The sequence below is a fragment of the Bidens hawaiensis genome, unplaced genomic scaffold (assembly GCF_021521415.1).
Source record: "Bidens hawaiensis isolate Kalapana, Puna unplaced genomic scaffold, B.hawaiensis_p1.1 tig00005453_1, whole genome shotgun sequence".
NCBI classification, from domain to species: domain Eukaryota; kingdom Viridiplantae; phylum Streptophyta; class Magnoliopsida; order Asterales; family Asteraceae; genus Bidens; species Bidens hawaiensis.
The window spans coordinates 1429040-1452346 of NW_027491347.1; the positions used below are offsets into that span (position 1 = coordinate 1429040).

The 23307-nt window shown below is 33.1% G+C and overlaps 1 protein-coding gene across 1 annotated transcript; it reads left to right on the forward strand.

Annotated features, from left to right (window-relative positions):
* Positions 1-7968: 7968 nt before the first annotated feature.
* LOC143629785 (chromatin-remodeling ATPase INO80-like) lies at positions 7969-20806 on the forward strand. The gene is made up of 23 exons (XM_077098963.1): positions 7969-8225; positions 8362-8449; positions 9474-9822; positions 9905-10340; positions 10426-10626; positions 10775-10885; positions 11430-11857; positions 12669-12777; positions 12853-12933; positions 13637-13809; positions 14887-15012; positions 15173-15334; positions 15417-15474; positions 15731-15961; positions 16565-16711; positions 16782-17285; positions 17837-18097; positions 18794-18901; positions 18982-19076; positions 19179-19335; positions 19417-19611; positions 19721-19867; positions 20618-20806. The coding sequence occupies exons 1-23, from the start codon at positions 8166-8168 to the stop codon at positions 20732-20734; spliced, it is 4344 nt and encodes a 1447-aa protein (XP_076955078.1). The 5' UTR covers positions 7969-8165; the 3' UTR covers positions 20735-20806.
* The last annotated feature ends 2501 nt before the right edge of the window (positions 20807-23307 follow it).

The following is a 23307-nucleotide window of genomic DNA, read 5'->3' on the forward strand; positions in this document are numbered from 1 at the left end:
TAATATTTATCTCGTGTATGAATGAAGCCATGAAAAGCTATTAATTGATTAAATTGTACATATTATTTAGAAACATTTTGTGATTTCCACTAGATTAGTTGTAACTATGGGAAGTCATATATGATATAGGTAATTTTCCATTATGGTAGTTTTAATGGTACTTGTGTTGGAGCATAAATCTATTGCAGTTATTTTGATCCTTGGCTTAAGTGGTTCGTTGTCATGTGGAGCTTAGATTTAGCATATACTCATCAACAAAATTCGCTAAAAGGAGTCTTGAGCTCATATTCAACTCGATTCAACCCGAGCTTGAAGGATGAAGGATGGACATATATTCAACCGAACAATTGACCAAGTCACCTTCATCCTAAACTCAACTCGATTGTTTATGTCAATCAGCTAGCTAGATCTTTATTACGAATATTTTTTGGATAAAGAATTACCAGCTAATTATAAACCATGACTTCGTTGAAGATCATTTACATCAACTCTGGAGCGACAAGTTACAAACCCACTGGACCTAATACAATATCTATATAACTTAAAAGAGTATCCCAATTATGACTTATTAGCCCAAGTCAAAAGCTCAAGGAGAGCCCAAAGACAACTCATCTAATATACAATAGGTTGCTAAATAATAATTGCTTTAATATTAATCAAATTTAACTTATCTGCAAACAAAAAATTTCTCAAAAATAAAAACATGATTAAACTATATATAGTAGAGGGGAAAATAATTGCTTTAATATTAATCAAATTTCTCAACTTAGTCTAAACTAGAGGGGAAAATAGCATCACGTGTTTATTGTTACAATAACGTGCTTATTTTTATTTCGTTTTTTAAGATAAAGTTCTGAATATTATGAGTGTCCTTGTCGTAGCGTGCATTTTTACGTGACAGTTTGGTTTCTCTATATAAAGTTTCGAATTATATTAGCGTCTCGCCGCAACATGTGTGTTCGCGTCTACTAGTTTTTGAAAACCGTTCGATTTTGGTATTTTCGGTTTTGGTCTTCGGTTTGAATTTCGTTCAGTTTCTTTTTACTTTTTTTTCTTTTAGGATTTTCCATCCTACTTGAAAATTTTGGGCTGAAAAAAAAAGTTAACCAAACATAATGAATTTAAGCATAAATTTTTGTTGGTTAATAACTAACTCATTATTATACATTTTGGATAAAATATTTGGGCTAAACTATAAGTCAAATTATTTAACATTAAAACAAAAATAGATATCAATAAATTTGGTTTGGGTTTTATGGTTTTAGTTAACTGCAAAAGCGGAACCGAATCGAAAGATCGCTTTTTATGAAAAAAATAAAACCAAAATGTCAGTTTTTGTTTCAATTCAATTATTTTTGTTTGGTTTTTTTAAGTGCGACTGGGCCACTTGACAACACCGTATTCGTCCTTGAATTTTTTAATTTTTCTTTTTGTTTTTTTTCAGTTTCGGTAATCAAACAAATTCACGTAAACTCACAGTCTCAATGATCGGGACCTACATTGCCCGGGGATGCCTGATTTTACCAAGACGAAACATTAGGTCACAGAAATGGCCTTGTAGCTGTCCTATACAATTTAACACAGTTTTTCTTCACACTACACGGTTAATTCATCATATAAAATGCAGCGATTGATTAAACAAACAGGTATACCAGCTCGTAGCGTATAGTACAGATCTAAAACTGAAACTGAGACTTAAACTAAAAGCTACACCGACTAATAACTATATCGAACGTCAAAACCTAACGGCTAGCAAAGCACGTACAACGTATATGCAGTTCATAGCAACATTGGAGATAAAAACTGAAGAAGCTGCAAATGTGGATATACCTGACCGCCGACGACGGCGATTGTAGGCAGAGCGTCCGAGAGTGCGTCGGCAAAATGGCCAAGTGCGGTACATGCTCTGTGCAGTATGTTGGCGGAATTGAGTAGATTCTCCGTTTTCTTGCGGTGAAATTGATGGATTCACGACGGTAAAAGGGCGGGAAAGTAGTGTGTGAAATTGATGGTGTAACAGTGTGTGGAACTGTAATTAGGGGCAATTTCGGGAATAGTCACGCAATTTACTTTGCCTGCCTCTAAATAGAAGCGTAATTAGGCTCGTGAACGAACCGAACGTTAAACCATTGGATAAGTTGTTTTATGTCGGATTATTTAATAAATGAGCGAACGTAGACAAATTTTTTTGTTTATTTACGATAATGAGTGTGTGTTTATGCTCATTCATATATGTTTGTTAATGTTTATTTATTTACATCAATTCATTTATACTCATGTATTTATGCTCATTTGTTTAACCCATTTTACTATGTTATTTTGTAGCTTTTAAAAACAAACAAATATGTTAAGTCTATTCGTTTATTTTACTTTATTTATTTTTTTGCTCATTTATATTTATTCAATTATGTTTGTTTGTGTTTGTTCATTTTTCTCTGCTTATGTTTATTAGCTGTTCGCTTAGAATATTAAAGAACGAAGATAAACGAGCACAAGCATTTTCATTTTCTTAGCGAGCAAACGTAAACAATCAAATCTATTTGGTTAATTGTTTGTACTCGTTCGGTTCGTTTACACACCTAAGTATAATTATAACTTTAGACGGAAATAAGGGAGTTTTTTTTTAAAAAGTGGTCTTTTAAAACATTTGTCCCAAGTTTGGTTCTTCGTTTTGGAAGCCAACAACAAATTAATCTCACATATCTCACCACATTAGCAAACATTTGATTTAAAGCAAAATTCGCGGTTAAGGTATTGGAGATAATTAAAATTTGGAACAAAACAATGGAAAGGGCCAACTAAAAAGAATTTAGATAGAATTTTAGAAAATAATTTTGCTCAAAAATCCATCTCTCTAAATATGTGATGAATAGGTTTATGATTTATTACGAGAGAGACAATAATTTTAGGAATTATTATATATAATAATTGAGAAGTTTGGCGCCGCAATCACGTGATTGGTTCATGTGGCTGAACGGCTTTTTTATTTATATTTATTTTTTGTTTCTGATTTGGAAAATGCGGGGTTTTTATAACGAATATTTGTTAGCCTGCGGTTGCAACACATGGTTTTTTTCGTCGCGACTTCTTTTGTCCGTCGATTCAATAAAAGAGTCTGCGTCATTTCGTGGCCACAACGTGCATATATTTTAAGTTTTCGCCCCGGTCTTTTTTATTTAAATACATTAATTTGTTGTATTATGACTTATGAGTGCGGACGAATTAACTTATTGTTTTAGTTTCAGTGTCTTTGTACAATACCGGCCGAGCACGTGTTGGTTCGTCCCCACAACGCATGGTTTTCTTTGTACGATTTAGGCTCACAACATCGATTCTGACCGAATTCGAGTTAGTTCATAAACGCAACATGTGAGTTATTTATCACGTTCTTTTTTGTTTGATGATTCCAAAAACAACGAATTCGTATCAATTTGCAACTGTAACGCGTGTGTTTTTTTTGTTTGTTGGATTTTTTTTATATTTTAAGTATGCTAAATTGTTGTATTTATGTGTGGTAAAATTTATGTTTTGCCTTACTTTCGACACCATAACCAGATACAAACCAAACTTTCGTAGGTTTGCAACCGCAATGCGCATTTTTGTTATGTTAATTTTGTTGTATTTGGGTGTTAACAAAGTTTTTTTAGGGTTTGTTTCTGGCTTCGTAACAGGGACAGATCAAATTCACATCGACTCGCAGTCGCACCACACGATTTGATAAGTTGCACGAGTATGACTGTCAATAACATCAACCCGGCGCAACGCGCCAGGAATCTATCTAGTTATGTTCTATTTCTTCTACAAAGTACATTAGTATAGTGTTTGTTGTTTTGTTAATTAAACTAGGATAATAACCCGTGTTACACACGGACGGAAAACATATCAAGAAACAATATAAAATGTAAAAAACATATTCAATCAACGCAAATATTTTACATAAGTTTTATACCAGCATATATTACAAAAGATGTTAAACTATGTCTATAACATAAAAAAGAAAGTACTTTATAAAGTAAATAAGGAATAATATAACATAAATGAACCATTATACCTGAAAAAAATAAAAAAACACATTAGTAGCAGATTTTGTAATATTATTTTAAAACTAAGCTTACAAATGCATACCAGGTTGAAACTTATATTTTCACCCGTGTAGAGTTTCGTTCAAAAACCTTTTGAAACAAAAAATGTCGGGTTTAAAAACCGTAGCTTGCATTCGATTCTCCTGTCATAATAATAATAATAATAATAAGAAGAAGAAGAAGAAGAAGAAGAAGAAACATGTGTAGATAATTAATGAAAAGAGTTGTATATAGAAAGGAAAATATAAAACAAAGAAAAACTTACAGATTGATCCATGAGGACCATCTCTATCAAGAAGTCCTCGTTTGGAGTGCTTGTTATCCTTGACGGTCTGTACTCTCAAAACTTATATTTTCACTCGTGTAGAGTTTTCGTTCAATAACCTTTTGAAACAAAAAATGTCGGGTTTAAAAACCGTAGCTTGCATTCGATTCTCCTGTCATGAAATAATAATAATAATAATAATAATAATAAGAATAAGAAGAAGAAGAAACATGTGTAGATAATTAATGAAAAGAGTTGTATAGAGAAAGAAAAATATATAACAATAAAAAACTTACAGATTGATCCATGAGGACCATCTCTATCAAGAAGTTCTCGTTTGGAGTGCTTGTTATCATTGACGGTCCGTGCTCTCAAAACTTTAACCTTAACTATGGATGGAGATGTTTTGAGAATATCAATTTCATCTAACATTGTAAAGCTTTGAACCTCTATTGTAATATGTAAATGCAACATATAATTTCTAATAAAAATCCAGGGTTTGATTTTTGAAACTACCAAAATTTTGACATCTAACTATAATAATAAACCAATTTGACCTGTTGACTAATTTAGAAACCGTTTTAAATAACCCGTTTTATTTTCTTTTATTTTTATTGAAATGTTTGCCGAGGATCCATCCCCTTTAAAAAAAATTCATTGTGTGCATTTTGTAAGATTGTTTTAATTGTTTTTTTGTAAGATTATTGTTGCATGATTGTTTTAATTAAAAACAACAATTTTTGCAAGGTTGTGAATTTCAAGTCAACATATAACTAATTGATCAACTATATTAAAAAAGATTTTAGTTTCCAAAAATAACAGTTTAATGTTACCAAAAATTAATTGTGAATATATAGAAAATAATTATATGGAAATGTGATGATGTGGAGTCCTGTGTGGACATCCTAGATTAATGACACGTGGATAGAATAGAGTTGCTTTATTATATTAGTTAGATTAGATTATAAAAGTTAGATTCATATCCATATATAATAAGATTTTCAAACTTTAAATTGATAGGTTATAAAAATAAATTAATATTAGTGAAACTTGGAAAAAGACGTATTATGAACAAAAAATCACAATATATAAACAAAATTTTAAGTAACAAATATATTAAACATCAAATCGATTAACCAATAATTAAAAAAATCATAAATTTAAACCCTAAATAGATTAAAATATAAATCAATTAATAGGAATAGATTAAATATCAAATCTATTAACCATTAGTATAAAAAATAATGCATTTAAACCTTAAATCCAATAACAGTGAATCAATTTGATGTTGTTCTTTACAAAAATCGATTAAACACTAAAATATAAATCATACATGATAATTGCAAATGATGAACATATTTAATGTGGTTTGGATTATGAAACCAACAAATCATGAAGAATCGGTTATAGATGAGGCGAATAATCTGGTTACAAACAATGGGGAGCGTTATGATTTTTGAACGAAGCATGTGCCTTTTAAAGAATAAACGATGAACAATTTAAACATAGTAAATTTAATAAGTTTTTTAATTCTAACAATAATTAGAATAATTAATATCATAATTATTACATTAATAAGTTACAAAATTATAAAAGTCAATATAATTGATTAAAATTTTATTATGAATATGTGGAAATTAGATTTATGTGGACAACCTATGTGGACAACCTAGGTGAAGGACATGTGGACAAAATTATGTTGCTTTAATATATTAGTTAGATTAGATGCTCGTTAAATCAATTACTATTGTTTGACTAATATTATACCAAATAAAGAAATGTGTTAAATATAATAAACTAATATTTTAATTATTAAAACAGTTAGGTTCTTATCCATATATAATAAGATTTTCAAATTTTAAATTGATATGTCATAACAATAAATTAATATTAGTGAAACTTGGAAAAAGATGTATTAGGAACAAAAAATCACAATATATAAACATAATTTTGAGTAACAAACATAATTTTAAATAACAAACATATCAAACATCATATCGATTAACCGATAATTTAAAAAAAAATCATACCTTTAAACTTTAAATAGATTAAAACATAAATCGATTAATAGAAATAGATTAAATATCAAATCTATTTATCGTTAGTATAAAAAATCATGTGGTTAAACCCTAAATCCAAAAACAGTGAATCAAGTTGATGTTGTTCTTCATAAAGATCGATTAAACACTAAAATATAAATCACACCTGATATTTGCAAACGATGAACATATTTGATGTTGTTTGGATTATGATACCGACAAATCATGAAGAACCAGTTATGGATGAGGCGAAAAATCTAGTTACAAACGACGGGGAGCGTTATGATTTTTGAACGAAGCATGTGTCATTTAAAGAAGAAACGATGAAAAATATAAACCTAGTAAATTTAATAAGATTTTTAACTCTAACAATAATTAAAATAACTAATATCATAATTACATTAATAAGTTATAAGAATTTAAAAGTCAATATCATTGATTAAAATTTTATTGCGAATATGTGAAAATTAAATTTATGGAAGGTTGATGACATGAAAGACTATGTGAACAACCTAGGTGAAGGACATGTGGACAAAATTACGTTGCTTTAATATATTAGTTAGATTTTTTTTTTCAATTACTTAAATTCATGCTTTTGTATACTCATATTTGTAAAAGTAAATTTTTTTAATTTATGAACAAAATAAATTAGTGAAAATTAATCAAAAGGATGAAATATAATATATTATTATAAGTATATTAATTTTTTTTTTCACCACACTACTATAAGTAGGGTTGACGTAACATTTCAGACGAGATACGATAAGACACAAGAATTTGTGACCACGAACATGACACGATAACTAATCGTGTTATTTTTCCGAACACGAACAATAGTATAATACCTATTTAAACACATGTTAAAATGACCCGATTGGTTTAAAACCTGTTTAGGGATACAATAAGTAACACATATGTATTGAAACAAAAAGCGGCAAACATAACGTAATAATCCTTAACATATATGAACAAAATTCAATAAAAGTCTTAATTAATACATAACATATTTTCTATAACTCTGATAGTATAAAGTATAGGTGTATATTTTCATCTCTACATCCTTTAATAAAATAAATATTTTTAAAATTAGAAGTATAAACATGTTATTAACTGGTTACTGTTAGGACGTGAGTTTATACAGGTTGACTTGTCTAATAAGACACGAAGCTTGTTAAACTGAAACTCAATCATGTTCATGTCAATGTCGTGTCATGTTAACTAGTTCGTTTTAAAAATTTTTTGCACCATGCTAAGTATAACATAAATAGAATTTTATAAATCATAACGGTTGTCAAGTGGCAGCCGACGGTATGATTTTCCAAACAAATGCCCAAGTCAAACTCTGAAGCCAGCGTGAACCGGTTAAGACAAAATAATTAGGCTACAGTGACAAATAAAAAACCTAAGTTGAAAATTTAATTAAAGGCAGTAGATGTTGCCAAGTGGATAAAATCTAGAAATTACCGCAAAAGGTTTCCAGTGTACCTCCCCACATCTTACCTAATCTCACTCATCACTAATTCTCAAAACTCCCTGTACAGGCCGAGCACTTGATCTGAACAAACAAAGTACCCCCGGCTCACGTTAACAACCCATACCCCTGACCCGCTCACTTTAGCACCACCCCCTTAATCATGTCAATTCTGTATCTTCTTCTTATCCTGCGCACCTCCTCCGCCTTCTTCTCCAACAGACCTAGGGTTTCTTTCTCTCATAAAATTCATCATTCTCTTCACAATCCTACGCTTTCACTCTCAATATTCTTCAAATTGACGCCGTATGGACTCAGATCGACACCACAGGAACTCGTATAACTACTCGAATCTCTTTAATCTCGAGGTACATGTCTCTATTCCTCGTTAAATTCGCCTTTTACGGTTCAATTTTTGAGGTAGTTCGTTAGGTTTTCTGTGATTTCGTTCGTGTTTAGGTGTTGATGTGTGTGATTGACTTATGTATGGTGGTGTTGTTGTAGTCTCTGACGAAGTTTCAAGTGCCGCAAGGTGACGAGTTTGATTATTATGCGAATAGTAGTCAAGGTGAGAGCAGAGGTAACCGAGGAGGTAGGCGCTTGATTTATTTGTGATTTACAGTGTAATTACATTACAGTTAGTCCGGTGATTAGTTGTTGATTAACTTTGTTATTTTGTATCTACTGATTGAATGATTGAAGGTTTCTCTGTAGATTTTCACTAATATTACATCACAGCTAGTCAATTACACGTTTAAAGCGATCGTTCTTATTCGGTGATTGTAGATTAACTTCATTGTTTTGTATCTAGTGATTGAATTATTAAAGGTTTCTCTGTAGATTTACAGTAAAACTACACCACAGCTAGTCAGTTACAGGTTTAAAACGATCGTTCTTATTCAGTAGAAACACGCGAATTAGCTGTTGATCAACTTTGTTATTTTGTATCTAGTGATTGAATGATTAAAGGCTTCTTTGTAGATTTTCACTAAAATTACATCACAGCTAGTCAATTTGCAGAGAAACACGCGAACTAGCTATTGCTTAACTTTATTATTTTGTGTCTATTGATTGACTGATTAAAGGTTTCTCTGTAGATTTTCACTAAAATTACATTGCAGCTAGTCAATTACAGGTTTAAAAACGATTGTTGTTTTTCGGTATTTGACTATTTTTACTTGACACAGAAACACGCGAATTAGCTGTTCATTAACTTTGTTATTTTGTATCTATTGATTGAACGATTAAAGGCTTCTTTGTAGATTTTCACTAAAATTACATCACAGCCAGTCAATTACATTCAGTGATTAATATGCCACAGAGAAACACACGAACTAGCTGTTGGTTAACTTTATTATTTTGTATCTAGTGATTGAATAATTAAAGGCTTCTCTGTAGATTTTCACTAAAATTACATTACAGCTAGTCAATTACAGGTTTAAAAACGATTGTTGTTTTTTGGCATTTGACTATTTGTTTACTTGACACAGAAACAAACGACTTAATTGTTGATTAACTTTGTTATTTTGTATCTATTGTTTGAATGATTGAAGGTTGATAAAGAGTGATTAAATGTGTATATTGAAGTTAATGATTGGATATTATATTATTATCAGGTGTAGCAATGACAGGCCGGAATAATGGAATGATGCTGGAAAAGAGAAAGCGGAGAAATACGTATAGTAGTGATGAGGATCAGGATGGGAATTATGATGAGTATGTTTCTGAGGAGAGATATAGAGCAATGCTTGGTGAGCATGCTCATAAGTACAAAAGAAGGCATAAACATAATAATCTGCCTTCTGCCTCCACACGGAACGGGATGTTTGGCAGCAAGAGTAGTGTCGGATCAAAGGATCATAAATTGGGGAATGGCCGTCCTGGATCACACAAGATTGAAACGGTTCCTCAATATGTAGGGCATTACAAAGATGCAGATTTTTCTCCAGAGTATGGATTAGATAGGTTTGTGCTGTTTAAATTGTTAAAAGATGTTTCAATTTGCATTTTGATCTGATTAGTTAGTTTTCTTTACCTTAATATGCAGGTCAGTATATGAACCGGCTTATCTGGATATCGGGGATGGTGTCAGTTACAAGATTCCTCCAACTTATGAAACGCTAGCCGCCTCATTAAACTTACCAAAAACATCAGATATCCGGGTGGAGGAGTTTTACCTTACAGGCACTCTTGATTTGGGTTCGTTAGCTTCAATGATGTCTGCTGATAAAAGATTTGGGTCCAGAAGTGGATCAGGAATGGGCGAGCCCAAACCACAATATGAATCACTTTTGACAAGATTAAGTTCCCAAACATCAAATAACTCCTCACAAAAGTTCAGTCTTAAAGTCAGTGATGCTGCATTGGAGTCATATTCTGCTCCTGAGGGTGCAGCTGGCGGTTTTAGGCGGTTTATCATGTCAGAAAGTGGAGTGCTGCAGGTGCACTATGTGAAGGTGTTGGAGAAAGGTGACACATACGAGGTTCGTATTTTGTCTCTGGATGTTAACTTTTTATAGTTTGTTAGGATTTGTTGACTTATGTTTTGTTGAATCGTTTGGCTTCCAGATTATTGAACGTAGTCTACCTAAGAAGCAAAATGTGAAGAAAGATCCGTCTGAAATTGAGAAGGAGGAGATGGATAGAGTTGATAAATATTGGGTGAATATGGTCAGAAAAGACGTTCCAAAACATCACAGATTCTTTATCAACTTTCATAGAAAGCAATTAACTGATGCAAAGAGGTTTTCTGAGAACTGTCACAGAGAGGTATTTATCATATTTTATGTCACTCACATTTTGTTGAATCTACAAGCATTATTTGCATTAGTCAAAATCCTGTAATATAGTGTGAGTGCTAGCCTTTTAAATTTCTGATATTCCAATTGGCATGCTTAAAATTTGTTTTTTCTTCCAGGTAAAAATGAAGGTGAGCAGATCACTTAAGTTGATGAGGGGTGCTTCCATTCGCACTCGTAAACTGGCACGCGATATGCTGGTGTTTTGGAAAAGAGTGGATAAAGAGATGGTAATATTTTCTCTAAACTTATTGGGCAATACTATGTAGTGTGTACATGAATCTCTGAAAAGAATTGATAACTGCTTTTTATTACATAAAGCTCATTATACATGTTTACAAGAAAGCCTATTAAGTAGTTTTGCTGATCTGTCACCTTTTATACATATACGTTTTTACTTAAAAGACACAAGGTTCTGTTTACATCCAATGTAGAAGAAAAGCTTATTTTTTTTCTTTGTAAATTGACCTACAGTTGTTGGGTTGATTAAACGCATAACTCTGTGCATTGCTTGTTAGCTACAAACTTCTACTTCTTTTATCATTATTTTTGGCAAGTTAACAACTAAATGAATCTTCATGTTAAATGCTTATAGGAGATCAAAACAATGTTCAACATAGAATTATTGTTTATCTTAAAATGCATCGACACACCTTTTCTTGTTTTTTTGTTTATTTCTTATACACCCATGATGTTTACATACGTCCTACTGAGAAAGAACATTTTTGTAGTAAGTTGGGGAATGTTTATACTTGTATTCAATTTGTCGTTCAGGCTGAGATTAGGAAAAGAGAAGAAAAGGAAGCTGCTGAAGCTTTGAAACGTGAACAGGAACTTCGTGAAGCCAAACGCCAGCAGCAGAGATTAAACTTTTTATTATCTCAAACAGAACTTTATGGTCACTTCATGCAGAACAAGTCATCTGCACAGCCAGCCGAAGCATTACTCGAAAATGATAAGACCAATGATCAAGAAGCAATCATGAGTTCTTCAGATGCTATTGCAATTGAAGAAGATCCTGAAGAGGCCCAAATGAAAATGGAGGCCCTGAAAGCAGCCCAAGATGCAGTTTCCAAACAGAAAAAGATCACGAGTGCATTTGATGATGAATGTTTAAAATTGCGTCAAGCTTCAGGTGTTGAGGTCCCTGAACAACATGATTCTTCAGTTGCTGGATCTAGCAACATAGATTTATTGCACCCGTATGTGTTTTTTCTTCCAATTTTTAGTGTGTATAGGCCTGTAAACGAACCGAACGAACACGATTGGAGCATGTTCGTGTTTGTTGGTTTAACCATAACCGAACAAATTAATGAACTTGAACAATTTAAGAACCGGGTTTTCGTGTTCGTTCGTTAACAATATAATGAGCGTTCACGTACGTGAATGGACTGACATAACTAATATGTCTGGACATATATGAGCGAACATAATTAAGCTAAAACCAGTTAAAATTAATGTGAGGAACAATTAAATCCATACTAAACAAATTTAAATGAACGAATGTTCACGAACACAAATGAACGAAAGAGACGTGTGTCATGTTCAGTCCTTTTAAAACTTTAACTAGATGAACAAAATTTTTTGTTCATGTTTGTCGTATGTTACCGCTATGGTTCACGAGCTGTTCACTGAACGTTCGGTTTGTTTGCAAGCCTATTTATGCGTATGGGAATGAAGGAATAATTTTTATTTCTAATAAAAGTGTTCACTGAACGTTCGGTTTGTTTACAAGCCTATTTATGCGTATGGGAATGAAGGAATGATTTTTATTTCTAATAAAAGCCATCGGTTAGTGGGTTTTGGTTTTGAAAATGGATATTAAACTCAAATAATTGGGCGTACACTAAACCCACCAAGGGGGTTGGATCTAGAAATCTATTCCCAATCCTGTTTCAGCTTCCTCCTGTTATTAAACCCATACCCATAGCGAGTCGTAATTTCAAGCCAAATGCTCCCTAAGTTTACAGTAGTTTATTTACTTAAATGGGTACATGTTCCATGTTGTTTCAGTTCAACTATGCCAGTAGCATCTTCGGTACAAACACCAGAATTATTCAAAGGTTCTTTGAAAGAGTATCAGCTAAAAGGTCTCCAGTGGCTGGTCAATTGTTATGAGCAGGTAATAATGTAGTCTCATGGACATTTTTATTCTTCTTTCTTATTGTTTTGCTGAGTTGTTGACTGTTTTCTTAAGGGTCTAAATGGTATTCTTGCTGATGAGATGGGCCTTGGGAAGACTATTCAAGCAATGGCGTTCTTGGCTCATTTGGCTGAAGTAAGTAAACTGCCTGAAACTCTGAATATTTGTGGCAAGATGGGCAGGTTGGTTAATGGGGTGTTTTGTTTGACACGGGCCGGTTGGGTTGATCACTAGTCATGTAAACGGACTGAATGAACACGAACAGTGGATGCTCATGTTCCTTCGTTTAACTTTAACCAAACAAACGATTGAACACGAAAAATTAGAGGAAGATGGTTTTCTTGTCTGCTTGTCTGTCTTTGTTCGTTAAGAAAATGAATGTGCTTGTGTTTGTTTATGTTCGTTCGTTAAGAGTATAAATGAACGTAAACGAACTAACCTAAGTGAACATGGGCGACCAAACATAAATGAATATGACTGAGCAAAAACCACTTAACGTAAACGTGAACATCAATCTGGCAGGCCTAAAAAGTAAATAGACTACCTAATTTGTAATGGGTTGTATTTTAATTCCACAAAACTAGAATAAATTGTAATGATTAATGAACATTAACCAAGACAAAATAAAATAAATATATAAGCGAACTTAAACAAACGAACTTAAACAATTGCAAACTAACAAACATAAATGAGCGTATCTTAAGCGAACACACGAACACAGAACGTATTTAAATGACTATTCATAAGTGCATGGGTTGAAATTGTCACCTTTACCTCTGATCTTTACAGTTTCAGTTGCAATAACATGTAATGAACTAATGATTATGTCTTTCTGCAGGAGAAAAATATATGGGGCCCGTTTCTGGTTGTTGCACCTACTTCTGTCTTGAACAACTGGGCTGATGAAATAGGCCGGTTCTGCCCTGACCTAAAAACGCTTCCTTATTGGGGTGGCATTCAGGAACGAACAGTACTTAGGAAAAACATAAATCCAAAGCGACTTTATCGAAGGTACCCACCCCATGATTCTTATTTTGTGCACTTGCATCAATCTTTTTGTATTTTTTTTTGCAATAAATATATATTATAAACCATGTTAAAAAATATGATTTTTTTAAAAAGTGTGAACCTTTAGGCTTCCTCTAATCACCAAATGCCTATGCTTTCGTATTATATTTTTTAATTTGAGTCAACATACATATGAAAATGAATTGCTGACTGCAATTTATTCAATCATATTTTTTGGCTGATTGTTAGGTTGCTTGTTTACCTTTGTACTTAGAAGGCAATAGTAACATGGCACTAATGGGTAGGCTTGTAAACGAATCGAACGTGATATGTTGATGACTTCGTGCGTTTTAACTTTAACTGAACAAGTGATCGAATACAAACGTTTAAATGAACGAGGTTTTCTTGTTCATGTTCATTTGTGAAGAAACTGAGTGTGCTCCTTTCATTTATGTTTGTTTGTTAATAGTATTAACGATCGGTTCACGAACATAAACATACTGCCATAATTGAACATAGATGAATGAACACAACGGAGCAAACGCCAATTAAAATTTAATGTGAACATCAATCTGTTGGGCATAAAAGAATCTAGACTAAGTGTAGTTAGTCTAAAAAGTTTAACTGAATATATAACGTACGCGAACGAACTTAAAACACATATGAACAAACGATCATAATTGAATGTAAAAGGACGAACATAAACTGGCGTAAATGAGCGAATGCTCAGAAACATAAATGAATGAATGAGCCATGTCTTCATGTTTATTCGTTTGACTAAATGAACAGAAAAATATGTTCATTTTCTTTCTGTCACTGAACGTTTGGTTCGTTTACTGGGCTACTAATGGGTGCCTTTTCACTCCGTCTTTTTTTTTAGTTTGATTTAGATATGCTTTCTAATATGAGTAAATTTTTAAATTAAAATTAAAGTTTTACAAAGTGATTTTTAACAAAACTAGATAAACACATGCATTCAGACAATTTCATACTGTTTGTTTTTTTCATTGCAAGTTTACAGATTGTGTTGTGTTTCATAATATTCCAGACATGCTGATTCAATTAATTTTGACTCAACAGGGATGCTGGATTCCATATCCTTATTACCAGCTACCAGCTTCTAGTATCTGATGAAAAGTACTTCAGACGTGTGAAATGGCAGTACATGGTATTGGATGAAGCTCAGGCAATCAAAAGTTCAACCAGGTAATGGTTTAAACGGGCTGTGTCCGGTTGAATTGGCCTGCAAACACTTCCACTTTTTTGTCCTTTTAGTTTTGTTTTGTTTTGCTTTTTTTTGTATGGATAAATAATGTGCTTTATAGGATATTATATCTCACTGTATTTTGTTTAATTGTGCTAACAGTATAAGATGGAAGACACTACTCAGTTTTAATTGTAGAAATCGTCTGTTACTAACTGGGACACCTGTTCAAAACAACATGGCTGAGTTGTGGGCCCTCCTTCATTTCATCATGCCAACCCTTTTCGACAGCCATGAGCAATTTAATGAGTGGTTTTCTAAAGGGTAAGATTTTGGTTTTTTAAAACTTGTATTCCTTTTATATATCAACAGTATAAAGAATAATGCTTCATTGTGTATGCATCAGTATTGAAAACCATGCTGAACATGGTGGGACTTTAAATGAGCATCAACTTAGCAGATTGGTAAGTAGTTAGTTTCTTTGTTTAGGGGGCGTTTGGGATTGCTAATTTTCCCCAACTTATAACTAACTTTTTGAATAGTAATAAGGTGTTTGGGATTGCTTTTGGTGTGAGAGGGAAAAGTTAATAAGTTACACTTTTGTAACTTATTGAAAGGTTATAAGGAGATTTCATAAGGAATCCCAAACACCCCCTTACATGAGATTTTCACCATACTCTTAACCTTAGTTTTCTATTTTGTTTATTACGTTTTTGCCAGCATGCTATTTTAAAGCCTTTTATGTTGCGGCGTGTTAAGAAGGACGTGGTTTCCGAGTTGACTCGAAAGACTGAAATTACAGTGCATTGCAAATTGAGTTCACGACAACAAGCGTTTTACCAAGCTATTAAAAACAAAATATCTCTTGCTGAGTTGTTTGACAGTAATCGTGGTCAACTTAATGAGAAGAAGTTTATGAACTTGATGAATATTGTCATCCAGTTGAGAAAGGCAATTCTCCTTTTTATCTTTTCCACTTTTCTTTTCTCTGCGTTTAGGCTTGTAAACAAACACGAATGGGGCATGTTCGTGTTCGTTTGTTTCATATTAACCGAACAAAGGATCGAACACGAGCAATTAAACAAACGAGGTTTTTTTGTTCATGTTCATTCGTTTAGAAAATGAACGCGCTCGTATTCGTTCATTAATAATATAAAATGAATGGCTCATGTACATAACTGAGCTAACACCAATTAAAAGTAACTAACGGGCCTAAATTTTAAATGAATATCTTTACAAACTTAAACAAACGTAGCCTAAGAAACATAAATGAACGTAAACAAATGAACATAAACAACTTAACATAAACAGATTTAAATGACAAACTTAAATGAACGTCCACGAACATAAATGAACGAGCGAGACATGTGCTCGTTTCCAAATGAACAAAAAGTTCTGTTCATACTCGTTCGTTTATTAAATAAACGAACTTCCTGTTCACGAATGGTTCACTGAACGTTTGGGCTTGTTTACAAGCCTATTTATCATTGTTAGAACACTTTTATCAATATTTTATATATTTGTTTGAACCATTATTTTCCCTTGTGATGACAGGTTTGTAACCATCCTGAGTTATTTGAGAGAAACGAAGGAAGTTCATATTTCTATTTTGGAGACATCCCAAATCCGCTTCTTCCACCTCCGTTTGGGGAATTGGAGGATGTATATTGTTCTGGGATTAAGAATCCTATTACATATAAGGTAATTAATTACTTAAATCATACATTTAAGTTTCCAGAATCAGATTGTTAATCACTAATTTTGTTTGCAGATTCCAAAAGTAATACACCAGGAAGGAAAACATAGTACTAGGAAAGAGTTTTTTGAGAAACATTTCAACATATTCTCTCCCCTAAGGATTTATCAATCCATATTTAAGCAAGTTAAATACGGGCCCTATTACAATGGAGCGTTTGGATTTACACGATTGATTGATCTTTCACCAGCCGAAACATCATTCATAGCAAATGCTTCTATGATGGAGAGATTATTGTTTTCAATTTCTAGATGTGATTCGAGTATTTTAGACGAGGTTGTTGACTTTATAACGGAAGATGAGGATAATAATATTGGGAAGGAGAAAGTGAAAGCGGTAACAAGAATGTTATTATTACCATCTAAGTCGGAAATGAATATTCTTAAACGAAGACTTGCAACGGGACCCACGGATGCCCCGTTTGAGGCTTTGGTACTCTCACATGAAGATAGACTTGCGTCTGATGTTCGGTTACTTCATTCGGCTTTCTCTTTCATTCCACCAATAAGAGCACCTCCTGTAAGTGTTACCATCAAGTTAATATATTTGTTCATCGTGGTATATAGCTTTACTCTTACGACCCTTAAAAGGACCACCGCACCAAGGATAACTTTTAGGGGCAATTTTATATACATCCTTCAAAACTTCATAGTTTCATTTTTAATCCTTCATAGGCAAATAAAATAAAATCAGTTATTAGATTTGATCAAGCAGATATTGACCTATCTTATTGCAGTTCTGGTTCCAGAGTTTCTAGAACCTTTTTAATTGTCAAACGGATGGGTTTACCCAAACACCATTTGACCAGAGTATTTAACTTTTTATAAATAATAATATGATAATAAATATTGATTAATAATAATCTGCTGTTTTGAATAAAATGATTTAGGAGGTTTTATGTGAAAACACGCGTTGCCAAAAAGTTAGTTTATTTTACCCATTTGACTCGTCTAAATCACTGTGTATGTTAAATATTTTGTATACACAAATGGGTTTATTTGTGCTCGTAAATAAACTTACTGCTGTTAATAAATATCTGTTATTGACATTGTGCATTGTGTGATTGGCAGATTGATGCAGACTGTCCAGATAGAGATTTTGCGTATAAAAAAGTTGAGGAATTGCATAATCCTTGGATTAAGAGATTATTGCTTGGTTTTGCACGCATGTCCGACTCAAACGGACCTAGAAAACCAGATAACGCTCCTCATCATTTGATACAAGAAATTGACGAAGAACTACCTATTGTGCAACCTGCTCTCCAGCTCACTCACAAGATCTTTGGTTCATGTCCACCTATGCAGAGTTTTGATCCTGCCAAGATGCTCACAGTATGAAAATCTATCATTTTGTTTACTTAAAAGTTTCTTGCATGCTTTAATATATTTTTATTAGAGGTCGAAATGCGTCGTTTAAAAATGAGTAATGGGTCAAAGTGGGGTTGTAAGAAAATAGGAAATTTAGGCTTGTAAACGAACCGAACGAACATGGACGATTAAATGCACAGGTTATTTTTGTTCGTGCTCGTTCATTAAGAACTTGAGCATGTTCGTGTTCGTTTATGTTCATTGATGGTATAAACGAACGGTTCACGAACATAGATGAGCGGATATAACCGGGTGAACACCAATTAAAAGTAAATGTAAACATCAGCTGTTGGGCCTAAAAAGCTAAACTAAATTGTAAAAGGTGATATTTCAATTTCATAGAATTAGACTAACTTGTAATGAGAATAATTGTTTTAAATGAATATTCAAACGATTGTAAGCAAATGGTGTCTTAAATGCATCAAGGGTAAATTTAACATTCTGCTAAATAAAAATTTCATTAATTGTTCATTTCTTAAATGGCATCTTTTTTTTTATTTTTTTATTTTTGGACGGCTAGAGTTAATTTTTAGCTTAATTGGTTTACCTTGCTAGAGATAGAACATAATCATATTGTTGGTCAAAATTGCCACCTGTAATCTGCATACTCTGTCCATTTGGTCATTTTCTAACTTGAATTGATTCTGATTAATTATTTAGGATTCAGGGAAGCTTCAAACCCTGGATATACTCTTGAAGCGGTTGCGTGCTGGAAATCATCGTGTTCTTCTCTTTGCACAAATGACCAAGATGTTGAATATTATTGAGGTATCAAAAACTACTTCAGTTATTTATTGGATGCATTTGTTTATGTTCTATTTTCTTGATGGTTTCTTTTAAATTTGCAGGACTATATGAACTATAGGAAGTACAGATACTTAAGGCTTGATGGATCATCTACCATAACAGACCGTAGGGATATGGTCAAAGACTTCCAACTAAGGTCAGAATAGTAAATCAATATTAAATTATTATTATTTTATTATTTCTTGAGACACTTCTAGAAGATACACTTATCTTTTGGCTAACACTTGTTTTCTTGTAGAAATGATATTTTTGTGTTTTTACTGAGCACGAGAGCGGGTGGTGTCGGGATCAATTTGACTGCTGCTGACACGGTTATATTTTATGAAAGTGATTGGAATCCAACATTGGATTTACAAGCCATGGATAGGGCCCATCGTTTGGGTCAGACAAAAGATGTTAGCTTTCTCATCATTAACTTTTTTATATTTTTTTACATAAATAATTGAGTTTCTGAAACTTATGTTTTGATGACGCAGGTAACAGTTTATAGGTTAATTTGCAAAGAAACAGTTGAAGAAAAGATTTTACAGAGAGCTAGCCAAAAAAGTACAGTTCAGCAACTTGTAATGACAGGTGGTCATATACAGGGTGACATATTGGCTCCTGAAGATGTTATTTCCTTACTCATTGATGATGCACAAATGGAGCAAAAGCTAAAAGAAATTCCACAGGTATATAATAATAACCCACCATTTGTATGTGGGAATAGCTAAAACAATTTAAAATAAAGTTTATCATAAATATATAATATCTGATTGCACTCATTTGTTCAAATTTTAGGTTAACCGACATAAGAGAAAAAGTGGGACAAAAGCTATACGGATAGATGATGAAGGCGATGCACGGTTTGAAGATATTATGGGCCTGGAACCAACACCAGATGCAAACACAACCTCCCCTGCTGATAAACCAATGTCTAGTAAGAAGGTATGGAAACCGGGTTAAAATAGGTCAACGGTTTGAAAGTTGCTGAAAAAATTGTGTTATGGCATAAACTATTCTAGTTTACCTAATTTAAAAATAATAAGTGTACTATATTTTCCTGATTTTTAACCAACTTCATTTAACTGATTTTCTGTAACGAGAGCCCGAGCTCGAGCTCGGCTTGTTTCGAGCTCTACTCGTGAGTTGTTTTTTCAAGCTCTCTACATTTTTAGCTATTTTTATATATTTTTAAATTATAATTTCTATAGCATTGCATATATTGTTTAGTTATTTTTATCAGTTATCACAATTTTATGCATAACAAATATTATTTTATAAATATATAACACACTAAATAAAAGTTATATAAATAATTTGCTCGTTTAGGCTCATGAGCCAACTCGAGCTCTATAAGTGAAGCCTGGGCACGGTCTCGTTTAATTAACAAGCTTATTTTCATCGTCTGAGCTAGGCTCGTTTGAGCTAGGCTCTATTCCAGCTTTTAACGTGTCATTCTCGATTAACTCACAAACCAGCTTGGGTTTACACCCCTGGTCAAGTTTGACTAAAAGATCTTTTAGCTTCTAAATGTTATATCTAAAAGCAAGTAGCAAATGCTGAATCATACGCCACATGGCATATAATCAAACTAAAACCACTGATGAGATGCTATGCCAACAACTTATAAAAAAAGTAGCAAAAAAATGAGTCATTTTGTGCTCTACAATTAACCAAACATGTTTTCATTTGCAGAGAAAATCTACAGCCGAGAAAGGGCCTCCAAAATCAAGGCTTCCAAAAGGTCCGAAAAAACCCGAGTCTTCAGCATCCAATTTGATAGCAGAATCCGATGACATGATGAGATTGTAAATGAGAATCTTGAATCTGCATTTACAGCCCCAACATTTCCGCCTGAAGACTGAAATGAATGCTAAATCTAAATATATATAATCTACAACATTTATATATAAAAAATCTCGAGTGATTACAAAATTGATATCATCTTTGTTATTTTTGGAGGGAGAACAAGGATAAGATAAACCATTGATGGCCAAATTGTATGATAGTCTTGTACAGGTTATATATTTTTTATACTTATATATTAGCTTCTTATAAATTTGCGCAGGAATTTATAGTTTATTGGATTGTTTTATGAGCTTGTTGCTTAAGAGTAAAAAGTTTTCTCAGGGATCTCATCCTATATCTTGAGCTAAGTTTGAGCTTATCTCAGGATCTCATCCTATATCTTTATAAACATATATTATGTGCCCTATGAGGGACGAAGTGGGAGGTGGGAGGCCGGAGAAACCTGGCACTGGGTGGGAACTGGGAACACCGCCTCTTGTTTTTCCCGGGTTACTTTTTACCAGTATTCAATGTGAGGAAAAGTAAGTAGTCGGGAAAAAGTTGTGGGAATATTGTCCGGGAAAAATGGGGACACAATCCCTCAATTTCGGGGAAAATGAAAGTTTTTGGGGGGAAATTGGGACTATTTTGTTCCCTCTATATATAATGTTTTAAGGAGTTTTGCAACATGGTATTTAGGGGTGTTCGTTGACTGTTTGGTCTAATATAGATGTGGTTTGGTTTTAAGGTTTGAAACTTGTTCAAAACAGTTGTTTGCCCCTTAATATTTAAATTATTCTCAATTACTTAGAGCCATTAGAACATATTTTATATTATACAAAATTATGCTTTTGATATATATATTAAATTACAAGTATTCCTTAAAAAAACACACATTCACTATTCATTGTAAAAAAAGCGTAAGGTGTTTGTAATCTAGGCTGCGTGATTTGTACAGTTTTCTTTCTAATTGTTATGTTGTAAATTTCGCTGCTTATTATGTAACCTTAGGTGCACGTGGCTATGATACGTTTTCTCCTCTGATGACGTGCTGTGAAATGGGCAACTCATATTTGGTTTAATTAATGGAAGATATGCGGATTAGGTGTAGACGTCTAACCTACTGCTGTCGGGTTCTCTGGTGGCGGTGGTGGTGGTTTTTTCCGGCCTCTGAATTGAACCGTGCAATTCAAGCCTTGGAACGGGTATGCCTCTAACTTTGAGATAACACGCATATGTGTATACAACATATTTTGTTAACTGAGAATTTTTGCTCTATAATTGCCGATTATAGCTCCTGTTAATCTCTCGAGAAGAGTTATTGCTAATTTATCTTCCGTAGTAGTTTTTGTTGTTTCCCTTTTGGTTTGTGTAACAAAATTTGGTTAAAATTGATCAACAACGAGGTTATTTGCGGTGTCTATTGACTGCTAAGGTGGGCGAAAGAACCAGCTTGGAATCAATTATACAGAAACCAATTGAAACGGTAGGTTTGGAACCGGTTTGTAATTTTCTCGACCGAAACCTGTGAAAACTGACAAAAGCCGGTCAAAGCCTGAATCGAAACCTATTAACCCAATCAATCCAAATCGAAACCAATCATAAACAAGTTTTGACTTTTGTTAACCAAAGCGACCAGTTTCAACCCAAATTGGTTTTGGGCTGTTTGTGCACCTCTAATTGACTGTATTAGAGTTTATTTATGGTAATCCAGGCTGCATTGAAGACTTAGATGCCATTTATGAGGTACGCAATTCTTGATATTATATGAAACCAATGCAAATTCATGTATGAACTATATTAATATTTTTGTTTTGCAGGGCGTGAATCTCCAATTTGCATAAATACGCCAACAAATCTTTTTTGGAAACGTAAGTGAATTTTTTTAGAATCTAATTTCTCACCCAATGTATAAGTAATAGCTAATGAGAATTTGTTATTATAGCAAGAAGGATGCTTTTTTTTAGCCAAAACTGTAAATTTCTACTTCAAAAGTCAAAACGAAAGGGATTATTTGATTCTTATATGTTTAACAATTGTTAGGTGATGAGTGATGATGACACATGAAAGAACATTTAAGCAAATGCCAGGATCGTTTTCAGGGTAAAAATTATGGCGTCCATCAGCATCTTTGAAGATTCTTAGTTGTCAAAATGTAAGGTGGTTGTTTGCTCATGACTGTAAATATTACTTGAAATTGAATCCCCTGATGTTGATAGCTTTGAATATGAAAATTTAAGATTAAAGCCACTTTCAAGTTTCTTTATCATAAAACTATTGAACTTTCCAGATTATTTGGCCTACTTGGTACAAACGTTTGAATTCGTTTCAGGTAATCTATAAAATGGAACTACAAGGTTTAGCAGCAGATCATATCTGGCGATCTGATTTGCATCTTTGGCTTTTCTAAGAAGCTTTTATGCTTTAGTATGCGATTTCTCATTTTAACCTTTTTCGTTATCGTAACAATATTCTATAGCTCTACATACTTCGTTTATACATGGCGCTCCATTATTGGGAATGGTAACGTATGACAACCACAACACGGATCTGAGCCACAAATCATGTTACAACTTTTTTTTTTGGTTTCGTTGTGC

Excerpts from the sequence above, each read along its gene's own strand:
- LOC143629785 (XM_077098963.1), top strand. The coding sequence starts at position 8,166 with ATGGACTCAGATCGACACCACAGGAACTCGTATAACTACTCGAATCTC. Across the intron at positions 10,341-10,425 it reads AGAAAGGTGACACATACGAG|ATTATTGAACGTAGTCTACC; the intron begins GTTCGTATTTTG and ends TTTGGCTTCCAG. Across the intron at positions 16,712-16,781 it reads AGAATCCTATTACATATAAG|ATTCCAAAAGTAATACACCA; the intron begins GTAATTAATTAC and ends TTTTGTTTGCAG.